The sequence below is a fragment of the Muscardinus avellanarius genome (assembly GCF_963383645.1).
Source record: "Muscardinus avellanarius genome assembly, chromosome: 1".
Lineage (NCBI taxonomy): Eukaryota > Metazoa > Chordata > Mammalia > Rodentia > Gliridae > Muscardinus > Muscardinus avellanarius.
The window spans coordinates 48,098,788-48,113,505 of record NC_137786.1 but is presented as its reverse complement, the minus strand read 5'-3'; the positions used below and the strand labels follow the sequence as shown (position 1 = coordinate 48,113,505).

The window sequence follows — 14,718 nt, the reverse complement described above, 5'->3', positions numbered from 1 at the left end:
GGCCTAATATCCAAAACAAATAAGGAACTAAAAAAACTCAATAATAGGAAAACAAATAAAAATAACCTAATTAAGAAATTGGTACAGAATCTAAATATGTATTTCTTTAAAAAGAAAGTATAAAGGATTAAACCCAGAATTCTTCTGCCCCTGAGCTACATCCCCAGTTCTACTTTGTAATAGTCTCATTAAGTTTCCCAGGCTGGACTTGAACCTGTCATCATCCTATCTTAGGCGCTCCCAAGTACTGGGCTTACAGGCACGCACCACCACATGCAGAACCAATGAGTATTTTTTTTTGAAGATTTAAAGAAGTTTATTAGAAAGATAGAAATACAGAAAATAGAAATACAGCTCCATACCAGACTGGCATGGAGGGGTGACTCGAAATGAATATACCCCAATGAGTATTTTTTAAATGCTCAAGCTGGACGTATTCCACAGAATGGAAGATTAAATAACCTTTAAAAAGAAGTGTTTATAATTTGTAAAACATGGATGAAACTTTAGGACATTATACCACATAAAATAAGTCAGGCACAAAATGACAAAAACTATATAATCTCATCTATATGAGAAATCTAAAAAAGTCAAACTCACAGACATTGAAAAAGAAAAATAGATACTAGAAGCTAGATAGAAGGGAAAAGAATAGGGAAATAAAAAATGTTAATCAAGGGTGCAAAATGTAAATTAGACCAGAGGAATAAACTTTAATGATATATTACTTTACGCGGTAAGCACAATTAATAGTGTATTGTATAATTCAAATTTACTAAATTAAACTTTTAATGCTGATACCACAAAAGATGGAAAATTGGTGAGGTGATGGATGTGTTAATTACCTTAATGAATCTTATTAAGATATATACAAAGATCAACAAATCACATCTTACCCATAAATATTCACAATTACTAGCAATTACTTTAAAATATTTCTTTATGCTTGCCACTCTGATTGGGGTTAGATGGAATCTCAGGATAGTTTTGTTTTTTTCAAATGCTGGCGAGGATGTGGGGAAAGAGGAACTCTTTTACATTGTTGGTGGGAGTGGAAACTAGTTCAGCCACTATGTAGATCAGTGTGAATATTCCTTAGAAAATTGGAAATGGATCCACCATATGATCCAGCTATACCACTCCTAGGTATCTTTCCAAAGAGGTTGAAATCAGAGAAATACAGTAACATATGCATACCCATGTTCATAGCAGCCAAACCAACCTAGGTCTCCATCAACAGATGAATGGATTGCAAAATTATGGAAATACACACAATGGAATTATAATCAGCTATAAAGAAGAATAAAATCATGTCATTCCCAAAATGGAAAGACCTAGAGAACATTATGTTAAGTGAGATTATCTAGGCACAAAAAGAGAAGGGACATATATTTTTTCTACTATGCCCAAACCAGGAACTATTAGGAATACTAGAGGGACTCCAGATAATGGAGGGGAAACCTCAGCAAAGCTGAAATTGAAGGGTAGGAGAGGAAGAAGGCTGAGGTTGATTAATAAAGGAGCTATATCCAAATATGTGTAAAAGTATGAATGTAGCATGGTCAACCTGGACATTCATTTTTGGGAGGAGGAAGGGGAAGTGGGGGAGAGGGCAACAAGCACAGACTGTATGCCATTTTCAATATGATCCACATAAAAATATATAAATAAATAAAATATTTCTAAAAACATGCATTTCAATGCACATAAACTTATCTAAAATACAGTAAATCAACAAATGCAAATAATGCCAAAGAACTCTATAATTCCTAAAGGATTTAACCTCCTCAGGCCATAATATCCTTGGTAATGGAGTAACCTACTAAGATGTTTTCTCTAGAACCTAGGAACCAGATTAGCTCATGAAAAAAAGGGGAGAGGTTGGATGAGCTTTAATTTATAAAAGAGTATTTTTTAAATTCAGAGAAGTATATAAGAGCATTCCATTTTGTAGCATAAAAATATATCCCCTTCTTGGAGTATTAGGGTCAGGAGGGGAATTTCCTGTCCCAATACAAGTTGTCGATAAAAAACTGTGATCAATCAACAACTTCTTGGACTGAAAAGAGTGAAATGGAGCCACATTCTTTATACTACAGGTTAATTCCCCTCCCTTCCCTCCACATTCCTCTACAGAAGTGAGGTGGATACTTAAGGAATTTACCCAAATAGACTGAGGAAGAATCTTTCATTTCTTCAGTGTCAGGCAGGATTTTCTGTTTCTCATCCATAAAGGATGGAACTAGCTGGGCGTAATGGTGCCATTATATCTTTCTTTTTTCTGAACCAAGTGAGTGAATCATATTTTTCAGTAGTGGCCAGAAATGGATCCTTTACACCATCCATTTATGTCCTCTTGGGGAACCCAAAATAATAGAGAAAGAAGCATGGGCTTTTTAGACAGAGATATCTGGCAGAATTCTTACTTTTCCATGTTGAAACGTTATTTCATCCTAATAAGCTCCAGGCATCTTGTTTAAAATTAGGGTAATGATAATGCATGGAATTTTAAAATGTATTTATACATATTTTTATCTGTATAATCAAGCACATATAATTATTTCATACACACAATATATGTAACACAGAGGCAAAATACAGTGCATGACACAGACCAGGCACTCGATTCTAGTTCCTGAGTCAAATGACAATTTGTTTAAGTTTTTCCTTCAAATCCTGAGTTCTGCTAGTTCCCGCTTCATTTGGCCCACACAATTTATGCAGGCACTGAGTGAGACTATGCAAATGACCACCTCCAGCATTACAGCCATAAGCTCATCACCTGGAACACTTACTAAATGCCTGATTATTCAGTTACACAGGAGATGCAGGTATCCAAGACAATCATTATGTATTATTTAAGTAGTTACTATAAAAAATTTTTATCTCTCATTTCCTGTCAATTTGGAGAAAAATATTCTCCAGAAAATAGGCATATATCAAAGGAAAGTACCTTGAATAGAAAACCAAGCTATTCACGTGGTACAATAAACGCCTTGTACAGACCATTCTATAATTTTTCAAACTTTTCTTTGATTTAAGAAAATAATAAATAAGAAAATTATCTAAGAAACTAAAAGTTAATTTATTTTCTTATCAGAAAATTAAATATTTTCAAAATGAAAAAATAATAAGATGAAGATGTAATTGTTACTCATCTTTTAGAAACCCAAAGGAAAACTATTTGGGGCAAATATTTAAAATGGTGATGTTGTTCAGTCTTTAAATAAAAAGGAAAGTTAACTATCTTGTTGAATTTTCAAAGCCACCTAGATTATGATTATGATTTATAAGTATGGATGTTGAGACATTATTTGCTGCTGAAAAATTTTAAACCATGCTTATGTTTTTTATTCTTCCTATCATTATGTAGTTTTGAAAAACTGATAACAATGGACAAAGGTGACCATAACAGAAATATTTAGTTAAACTAAATAAATGTGTGCGCTTTAATTAAATATGCTAATAAAAGCCTTTGATTTTTTAAATGTACATGGTCTTCATGATGGCATATGGAAATTTAAATTTAAACAATTTAAAGCCTAGTTCAATTAATAAAATGCATCGTTAATAGGAAAATAATTCCATCCACAAACAAATTAATTCCATTATACCTAATTTTATACAAAATTTTCACTAAAGTTCTGACCAAAATAGGGCATTACAATGCCTGTTAGTTGATGAACACACAAAATAATTTACAATATTTCCCAAAGCATTAGTTTTGTACATTTCTATAACATCTAATGGTCTTTATGGACATTCTAAGCAATACTTTAAGAAAATAAAAATCAATCACAATGTGGTTAGTTTTTTTAGTAATTTGTTTTATTTTACTTTTTGGTACTGAGTATTGCATCCCAATATGCTTTGCCACTGAGCCATACCTCCATCCCTGTTTGTTTTTTATTTTGAAACAGGGTCCAAGATGCTCAGACTGGGCCTGGAACCTGTGATCCATAAGTACTGGGATCAGAGATTCCCAGTAATCCTAAATACCCAATCTTTTAAGTACTGGAGTTACAGGTGTGCACCACTGACCTAGCTGTCGAGTCATTTATTTTGACAAAGCAATTTCAATGCATATATAGAGTTAACTTTAAATACTAATTATCTATATTTTTTATTTTGGAAATATCTTTATGTATAAACTTAGGATATGCAACGTGATGCTTTCACATACATACACACAGTGAAGTATAAAAGCCTACTTGGTAAGGTCTACTGTCAATGTTTACTTATCATCAAGCATGATTAATTTAGCCAGTTGGCTCTTGGCAATAGTTCCAGTAATGGAAAATTATCATAAGTCAACATGCCTGGATGGCAACAGCCTGTACCTGTATTGTCTGCCCAGATTTCTTTCACATCACGGCTGCAATAAAAAGCTAAGGCACAAACAGAGGCATGAGAAGACACACAATGGGCCAATATTCCCTGAACAAATCAAATTTTCAATAACTTTTAAGGTAACTTGAGAGCGTCCATTATATAACCCTTCAACAAACAAATTCTATAGATTTTTCATTTGACCCTCCAGCGAGCATATCTTAATATACATAACCCATAAAAGAAGTTAAAAGTAAATTGAAACAGATGTTGAAAGTCCTTGATTCTTGAAGAAATCATGGAAAACGTCTAAGCCGCCCAAATTAACGTGAAATATTGAAGTTGTTGGGTTTGGCAGCAGAGGGGAGCACCCAAGAGACACAACACATTTCTAATGGTGTGTTGTGGGCTCCTACTCACCCCAGTCAGGAGCCCTGGCTGCTACGCAATGGGACCACTCTGCTAGGTTAATGAGCACAGGCTGACATTTTGCGTTAGCTGGTTGTACACAGAAACAGGAAACATCACTCACCTTTTACTTAACAACAAAACTTAAGTGACATGCTCAGGTGGAGGCCCTTTTGCACGCGAGTTGTCCACATTTCTCAAGGAAGCAAACCCAACAGAGTGACTGAAATGAATAATCCGAATTTATAACAAACGGGCACTGCACACGGAAAAGCTCAGATGGGAGCTCTCCCAAACATAGTAAACTAATTGTAGGGACACCGATAACTGGCTGGCACAGCTCTGGGAGAAGCCAAGCCTGAAAGCATTTGCTGTTTCCCTCTGCTACTGGGCCACTAACGGAAGAAAGAGGACTTTGGAGACCTTAATATTGTCTTCTCCTTTCTTACTGTGTCCTTCATCAAGTAGAATTTGCTCTATCCTATCCTGTAGAGAGCTCTCAAGCCCCGAGCCTAACTAATCTGCCTTAAATCCCTGAGTTTACACCACAGTCACAAACCTGGGAAATTCAGAAGGAAGATCAATGCCAACGTGAGATCGCATCTTGCTCTGACTTTTGTTAGCTTGGGCTTTCATTTTCCATAAACATTCTCGCCCTCCATGTGGAGCCCGGAAAGATAATGAGCATCCACATCCCTCATCATCACAGCCCCAGTCACAGCCACAGGGAGCCTCGAGGAGCCCAACTCGGTTCCCAGAACCGAATCCTAGAGCCTCCTCCCAGCTGGTAGCCACCTAGACCTTCCCTTAGGTGCGGCACAGGGGAGCAGCATCCCTCTTCATTCCGCCGGAGACCACTCTTTCTTTATAGACCCACCTGCATGGGCGCTTCGTGTCTCATTGTTGGCTAGCGACCTTTCTCTGCGGCTGGCCCGGCGCCTGGTCGAGCGTGCAGTGCCCGCGCTCGCACGCTCCGCTCTGAGCTCTTGGGGTTTGCCAACCGGCTCCAACATCAGCACCGGAGCTGTCCGCTCCAGGCGCCGCACACGCGTACTGGCCTGGAGCGCCGAGCACTCCTGGGAATTGTAGTCCCATCCCCCGGGCTTTCGGGCAAACCCGAGAGCCGTGAACTACACCTCCCGGCAAGCCAGCAAGTCTTTAACCAGGCTGGCTCCTCCGGGAGCGCCCGGCAGCGGAGCCTCCCTTCTCCATCCCCGGAGTCGCCCCTGCCGGCTCTCACTCTCAGCCTCCCCGGCCCATTCCCCCGCCAGGCACCGGCGAAAGTGACCCCGCTTCATCTCAGCTGGAGATTTCTTTCCTATCGCCTTCAGAAGCCAGATTGTGATTCTCTTATTAACAAGCGCCATCACTTTGTGCTAATTGCCAACACAAACCAAGTGTTGTAGGACTCTCCGCCTTACCTCTCCCCACCCCAAATCGGGAAAGTTTAGCTATTTCCATAGGCTGAGCTGGGTAGTTTTACAATCTTCGTCCACAAACACGAGGCAGAAGGGCACACAAGTAAGGAAAGTGGTGTATCCGCGTAATTGCATTAAGAAGGCGCGCGTACACACACACACACACACACACACACACACACACACACACACACACGTACACACTCACACCAAAGTCAGCCAAAGCGCGATTCCTCCCGGAGCACGCCGAGGAACTCCCTTCTCCCGCTTACCTTTCCGTACAGCTCCATCGAGGCTCGGAAACTGTGGAGTAAATCGCTCAGCTACGAACGAGGCTAAGGTCGTACGCTAGAAGCGGGCTGAACGCAAAGGCTACACAATGAAAAGGGTAGGGGTAGCGGCTGGCGGGGACCGAGGAGGGACGTGGCCAGGACAGCTGATTTCGACGGATGGCTGCTTTCCTCCGGAGGGGCAGCCTGGAGTCTCCGAGAGGCAGCTGCGGAGAAAGGACTGCGGGTCTCTTCGGAGGCGCCGGGGGCGCTAGCGCAGGGCAGCCCCTCCCCGCCCCTCCCCCGGGCACCTCGGCGGTCTGGAGTGCGCGCAGCCTGCGCAGGCCCGGGCGGGAGAGCCGCTAGGGCACCGGGTTATTTATCCAAAGCAAGGCACATAAAATGAACTCATTCATCACCAGGGCCCAGAAGCACCGTCACAGAATGAGATGAAAGACCTCTATTAAGTTATCCCGTCCTTTCTTTAACACAGAGCCATTTCTTTTATTATCATCGCACTCCTCCTGGACTAATTCCTAGCAGGAAATTCAAATCTGCAAACTGTACTTTTGTTACATTGATCCTTTTCCCGTCAGCGAACTGTATATGACTATGTATGTCTTCGGAAACGGGGATCTCGCCCAGCACTGATTCCTGACTTGGCATGAGGTCAGATGTATGGTGTTGGAGGCAGTGTAGAAAAGGTATGATCGTCATATTTGCAGGGAGGCTTGGAAGGAATAACTTGAATCAGCTTTAAACTTAAGAGCGTTAGACAAAGCAGTGGAAAGGAGGTTCTGGAACGCGAATCTTAGGAGGAAGAGTTAAAATTCAAATTCTCAAGCTAGGCATAGAGATTCTGATGGGCAAGATTTGATCCGATAAGAGGTCTGAAAATTACTTTTTTTTTTTTTTTTTTTTTTTTTGGTACTGGAGATGGAGCCCAGAGTTAGCTCTGAGCTACACCCTAGCCTTCTTTAGAATTTTAAAAACAGGTTATCACTAAGTTGCTGAGGATCTTGACAAATGCTGAAGCTGATCTAAAACCTGTGATCCTCCTGTCTCAGCCTCCAAAGTACTGAAATTACAGGAGTGCTCCCAGGCTCCTGGCAGAATTAGCATTTTTAAACAACACTACAGTAATCCCAATGCAAGTGGTGGTTTCTTTGCCATAATTAGAAAACTGCTTCCTTAAACAATTTCTATGTAAGACTTTTTAAAATTTGCAAACCTTAGCGGGGCGTGGTGGCGCACGCTTATAAACCCAGCATTTGTGAGGCTGAGACAGGAGGATTAGGGTTCTGGATTTCCTCAGCTACTTAGTGAGGTCCTTTGCAACTCAGTGAGACCCTGTTTTAAAATGAAGAATAAAAAATAGGACTGAGGGTGTAGCTCGGAGGTAGAGTGACCCTGGGTTCCAGTCCCAGTGCCACAAAAAAAGTAAACCTCAAAAATGTCGCTATATGAACACAATAATAAACAATCATGTATAGGAACCTACTGTATCCAGAATGGCTGTTTCAAGTGACTTTCTTTTCTTTTCTTTCGATCTGCCTTCTATTTTTGCAATAAGTAGAAAGTAATGCAATATTGCCCAGAAAATAAGTTTTATACCTACTCAGAAAATACATTTTAAAGGTTTATCTCATAATAGAAGGTTATATGAAGATTAGAAAAATAATTTAAAATATCTAATAACAAAATTAAAGGTAAAAGGAAATTCCATATCAATATGTTTCCTGGTAGCAGTTTACTGCATGTATTTAAGACTTTTTTGTGGTTCTGGTGATGGAACCCAGGGGCATTCTACCTCTGAGCTACGCACTCAGCCTTACTTTTTATTCTTTATTTTTACAGGGTTTCACTGAGTTGCAAACAGCCTCACTCAGGAATAGTTGAGGCTGTCTGCAAACCACGATCCTCCTGTCTCAGCCTCCCAAATGCCAGGATTACAAATGTACGCCACCATGCCCGGCCCTATTTAAGACTTTATGGCATTTAAAAAAACAAACAAATATGAATTAAATAATACTGAACTTAACTGTATATAATTATTTATTTTTTTGCATTTGTACAGCTACTTGAAGGCTGCCTTTCTTCAAATATTGCCAATAATTTTTGTACCATCATCAAAATTATTTAATTCAGTCTGATAGTAAACATTTAAATATTGTGAATATTCAACTTGCAAACTTACTGTTCTTTGAAAGAATGTATCCTCTCTCAATATTTTACAAAAATGACATACATTCTTGGTTTCTTTAGTATGTCTTTAATTTGTGGAAGGATCACTGAAAATTGAGTTTGAAAAGCTAGGTTTGCAAAAGGTCTGTGGGAACTTAGTTCTGCCCGGTTCATCATTTCTTAGTTGACTCTTTAAATGGGTGGAAAATAAAAAATTGTCAGGAGTTTGCTAAACAAACAGTTATAGGGAACTGACTGTCTCCCTAAAGTCTAGTAGTGTGAGAGCACTTGAGCTTTGCTTGAAATCAGGACACCCACCATCTATGACTCTCATCCCCAGGAGTATCAACTGGCTGCTGGAGTTCTGGCACTATGTCCACATTTCAGTTAGTAGAAAGGAAGAACCATGTCCCTTTACAAATATACCCCTGCCTTTGTATTCCAGTTCCTAGAACTCAGTGTTATGGAAGTACCTGTGGCAAGGAAGGATAGGAAATGTCTTTATTCTAGGTGGACTTGTACCCAGCCCAAAATCAAAACATCTGTTACAAATAAGGGAAGAGCAGGCATTGAGAGGCGCTAGCTGAGCACCACAGAACAGCAGGGTGACTACAAGATCAAGTTTACTGCTTCCTTCTCTCTATATTGTACTGAAATATCAATGTCGAATTTTAAAAAGTATCTGTTCCCAAGTATTTCTGCAATTGAACAGAAGCCAAGGAATTATCCCCAAATTAGTATATTCTGGTTCTTGTTGAGGAAACAGGATAGGAGGGAAGTCATCTTCACGTCTACTTGAATCTGAGTATAGGAGTTGATATTAAGATACTAAAAGGCAGAACACACATAATGGAAGGAAAAGGGCCCGCCAGTGAAAGTCACAAAGTGTGTGACATGAACCCTTCACGGTATTTATGTTCAAAGCAGACCTAAAGATCCTCAAGCCCAGAGAAGGAAAATGGCCTGCTAGGGTCACGAACCATCGGAGGTATCGGGGAGAAGTCCTGTATCTTTCTTTGCCTTCAAGTTTCCTTCTCTCTGGGCTGTCTTGAATCACTACCCCAGTCCTGGCTTTTTGCTACCCTGCATCTACCAAATATTTACTAATATTCACTTTGTCATTGATTTAGATCTAATTTGTCTGTCATTATTCACTTCATTGTTATCAGCCCATATTTGCACCTGATGTATTATTTAATTCAGTTGTTTGGCTAGAAGAGAGATGAGAATGATGATAATTGTTAATAACTACAGTGTTGGCTATGTTAAAAATAATGTTAGACACTTGATTTCCACCAATGCCATTTTCTTTCTCTTAGGACTTATACTAAAAAAAAAATTACTGAGACCTGGTATAAGGATTAAGGTCACCCTGTGGCGATTCATTGCCTGTGAGGACATGGCTGGGCGTCTAATCTTAGGCATTTCTGGGATTGGGTCCAATTGAGTGGGTTTTTTTTTTTCTAGCCTAAGCCCTATTGCCTCTGTCTGACTCAGCATATTGAGGTTGGCTTTGATTTCAACTTTATGCAGTATCCATACCAAGAAATGCTATTGATCCTTTCAGGCTCTCTTCAGAAGAAATTGAATATTCCCATGGCAGTATTGATTTTTTTAATTAAAAGAAAAAATTATTTTAACTCATTTCTTTTCATGAGATTTCCAATTTTAAAAATAATCAATATAAATAAGGTGCTTCATAAAAAATAAATGAGTGCACTTCAAGTAAATATAAAGAAACTTACTCTTTCTATAACATAAATATTATGTTTTAATTATAGCTATCTTTTAAACATTTACTCTGTGGTAGCTTGTTTTTCTATATTATCCAGTCTAATCCTCAATTATTTTGCAAGGTAATGCTATTAACCTTATTTTACAAGAAGAGGTTAAAGAGAAGGAAATAAATAATGAAGTTATAAATAATACTAAACAAACAAATAATAAGGCTAAAGAGAAGGAAGTATTTTGCTTAAGAAATACTGACTGACTAGTAAGATAACAGATCAACAATTAAAGATCAGAAGTGTGTAATTCTACAACCCTAAATTTTGTCCATAGATTTTCCTCATTAAAATTAATGTTGCTAGACTGGGCGTGGTGGCACACTCTTGTAATTCCTGCGCTTGGGAGGCCGAGACAGGAGGATTGCACAGGTTCAAAGCCAGCCTCAACTACTTAGTGAGGCTCTCAGCAACTTAGTGAAACCCTGTTTCCAAATAAAGTATAAAATAGGTCTGGGAGTATAGCCCAGAGGTAGAAAAGCCCCTGGGTTCCACCTCCAGTACCACCAAAAAAATAATAATTAATGTTGCTTAAAAATAATATATTGGTTAATCTCTTAGAAAAGCTCTTACTGAGCTTTGTTTCTGTTGATTGTGTTTGGGAACACGGATGCAACTATAGCCCTTTAATGAAATTATAGTGACTTCTGTCATTTCATACAATACTTTTTAAATTTGAAAGCTGTCAATATTTTCAGATAACTATCAGTTCATTTGATTCACTAGATGTGTAATTAAGCAGCTTTATATAAAATTCAAATATTTTTGCCAAATGCATATATTATACTTCCAGCTCCTAGGAGACACTCATAAAGCAAATAGATTATAATTACAAAAAGAATAGAGGACTACTATGCTACTCAGCTTCTTATCACCATTTTTGGTTTGGATCTCAAGTGTCCCCCAAAGTTCATGTATTGAGGACTTGGTCCCTAAGACATCAGTGTTCAGAAGTGGGACTTTGGAGGAATGATTGGATCATGAAGGCTATAATTTTACCAAAGAATCAACCCATGATGAGCTCAATATTGAACAGACTCTAGAGAGGTGCTGGAAACTGGGAGGTGGGGCTGTTTTGAGGATGTAGGTCGCTGGGAGGTGGGTCACTCCAGGACATGCCCTGGAAGGGTTATCTTGCCCATGGTCCTTTCACCACCCACCCTCATTCCTTAAGTGAGCAGCTGCCATAAGTGAGCAGCTTTGTTCTGGCCCCTCCCTTCCCACCAGCATATTGTGCCTATCGTAAGCCCATGGATATGGCGTCAAGCAACTACAGACTGACACCTCAGAAACCATGAGCCAAAATATACCTTTCTTTTTTAAGTTCTTTTCCTCAGGTATATTCTGTCACAGTAACTGCCATTGAATTGCTGTGACAAATTACCCAAGAAAAACAACCAGCTCCATCACTGTGGGCTTGTCAGGAGGCAGAGCCTGATGGCAGGGAGCATGGTAGAGAAAGCTGCTTACCTCCTGATAGCCATGCAGCAGAGAAGGAGAGAGAGGAAAGAGCTAGGAAGAGGTAAGCCTCCATCTCAGAGCCAAGTCCAGCTTAGAAGAAGGGTGAGATTCCTAAAAAGTGTCTATATCCTGAGCTTCCTCAGAATTTTTAAAAGACATAATAGTGCACTAGGAAAGGATATTATAGATGATGCCACTGAATCTTTTTGTTTTATAGATTTTAAAAAATTAGATCTCTGAGAAGTGCATTGATCTACTTAAAGCTTCATGGGTCATCTGATGCCACTGTAAATGCTGGGAAAAAAGACAACTATTCCAAAAGTATGCTGCAAATTATTAATATAATCAAATGTTATGTGTATCCATCATGTTTTAAAGATGTGTAGGTTTACCTGTTATAATTTAAAGGGGAGAGTCAAAAAGGAAAGCTCCTTTATTTTCAAGGAGGCTCAAAACTAGTTCAGGAAACAACTCTGCCACTATCAGTGGCAGAGATAACATACTGCAGTGCTGGGTTAGCTGCCTGGTGGTTCTTATCACCAGTAACTGTTTTAAAGATTTATAGGAGAGAGTAATCAATTTAAAGATATGCTATGAAGAAGTAAACAATGTCTCAAGATACATACACTTGAGATCTTCCAACTGTAAATAGAGGAGAGACACAGTAAAGGACACTTTCAAAGGAACTTAGCTTATTTAAGTACTTTTTGCTTAGTTTGCAGATAAAGAAACAAAGGTCCAAAAATGAGTAATGACTCACCTAACATCATGCTAATGAGTAACAGAGCCAGGACTAATTATGACTCCAAGGACTTCACATCCAGTGTTCTTTCTACATATGCCCCCTTTCAGCAAACACTACTCTGGACGCGAACATGCATATTTTTGTCTCCTAACTTGGCCATATATGAGCTCAAACATTGTGAAATTAGCACGTATTAAATAAAAAATCAAAAGCCTCATCCAGAAAGATGTGGTCTGATGATGTTTGACCCCCTTTTACTGATTGACAAACAGGAAAAAGGACCTAAAGATAGTTGAAGTATAATACATTTATTTATTTATTATTTTACTTACTTATTGTGGTACTACTGGGGACTGAACCCAGGGGCATTCTACCTCTAAGCTTCATCCCTAGTCCTATTTTTTATCCTTTATTTTGAAGCAAGATTTTATTAAGTTGCAGAGGCATCACTAAGTAGAGGCTCTCTGTGAACCGCAATCCTCCCATCTCAGCCTCCCAAGTACTGAAATTGCAAGTGTGTGACACCATGCCCATATGAAATATAACACTATCTTTCAAGTAATAGGATGGAAATATTTTTAATTATATTATTTTTAAATGTTACATATTAGCTGGGTATAGTGGTGCACATTTGTAATCCTAGGACTTGGGAAGCTGAGACAATAGGATTGAAGGTTTGAAGCCAGTCTCAGCAACTTTGCCAGATTCTGTTTCAAACTAAAACATAAAATCGGGCTGGGGGTGTGACTACAAGGTTGAATGCCACTAGGTTCAATCCCCAGAACTACACACATACATACAAAGCTATATATCGGCTAAACTACAGAACCCAAATTTTATTGTTTTTAATGAAAATAATTCACCTACGTTCCCACATTTTAAGATAGTCATAGAGCTTAGTATCAACTGATTTTGTAGGAAAAAGAAGGGGGCAGTTTCTCCCTTCTTCCTCTGTGGCTTTTATAAGAATCCTGAAACAAAGTCTGGGGAAAAAAAAAGATGTATGTATCTCCCTCATGTGGATGGCACCAGATATTGCTCTATTTCAGGTTAACATCACCCATACGCCAATGAATCACTCTTTCCATTGCCAAGTTCAGCCACAGAGTTCCTGATCAGAGTCCCACAGCCACAGGCACATAGTGTATATAGTAAATCAATTTATTTGACTGTGAAGAAAAAAAAAAAACCTCAAAACTTCTATGACTTAACTGACCACCACAAATCCCTGACTTGGCCATTGGGACTGAGTTGTGCTGAGCACCTCTTTCTGTCTTATCCGGGTCAGGTATGTGTTTGCTGTTGGCTACAAGTCATCACAGGAGCAAAGCTTCATTCAAGTTGTGGGACTGTTGAGGACAGGGTCACACATTTCTGATCTTCCAGATTCATATGCCTGGCAATTCATAGGGTTCCTAGAGAAAAAGCAGAACCACACGAGACATTTAAAGTCTAGATTCAGAACTGGAATATCATCATTTCTGCTGCCTATACTGGCCCGTAGGCACAGTGAAGCCCAGTCTTATAAACTAGTACCGCACACTTCACATCTTGATGGGGGAAGCTGCAAAGTCCATTCCAGGAGGACTTAGGTGGGGGAGGGATGCAGAATGGGGCCACTGCTACCACCAGCCACAGGCAAGCAAGCGCCCCACGGAGACTCAGCCACATCAGAGGCCATGCACTCTAGTGAGCCCTAGTCTCTGCTGCTCTGGACCCCAAATCCCAAATCCCACCATCTTTCTGATTTCAGGAGCCCTGTCGAGCTCATAGGACCCAGATTTAATCCTCCTTCACAGTTCTGCTGCTGACTAATTTTCTCTTTGAGAAATCTAGTTTAATTATTTACATGGGCCCCAACCTTTAATAACAAAAATGTATTCAGGAAATTTCCTCCAGCATACCCTCCGACCACTGATTACTTCTCCTTCAGGCAGTTAACTCCCCTGAGAGATGAGGAGGTAAGAATTGCTGGGCGGGACTCACAGAACATATAACCCCTGCTGCAAAGAGGGAATGTTTTTCATTTGTCCCTCACCAACCTAAAGAAGAAAAGAAGACTAAAGTCATCTCTTAGTGGCCACTCTGTCTCATTAAATTTATGTTCATTACCCTCACAA

At 39.5% G+C, this 14,718-nt stretch overlaps 1 protein-coding gene across 1 annotated transcript in view; it reads right to left on the bottom strand.

The window, feature by feature from the left end:
- RAB3C (RAB3C, member RAS oncogene family) overlaps positions 1-5,638 on the bottom strand; it is a gene marked incomplete at both ends in the record, with an annotated part of 243,394 nt that extends 237,756 nt beyond the window's left edge. The window contains one exon of the mRNA XM_080696781.1: positions 5,615-5,638. Coding sequence (XP_080552907.1) covers positions 5,615-5,638 — 24 coding nt within the window. The remainder of the gene's footprint in view (positions 1-5,614) is intronic.
- Positions 5,639-14,718: the final 9,080 nt, after the last annotated feature.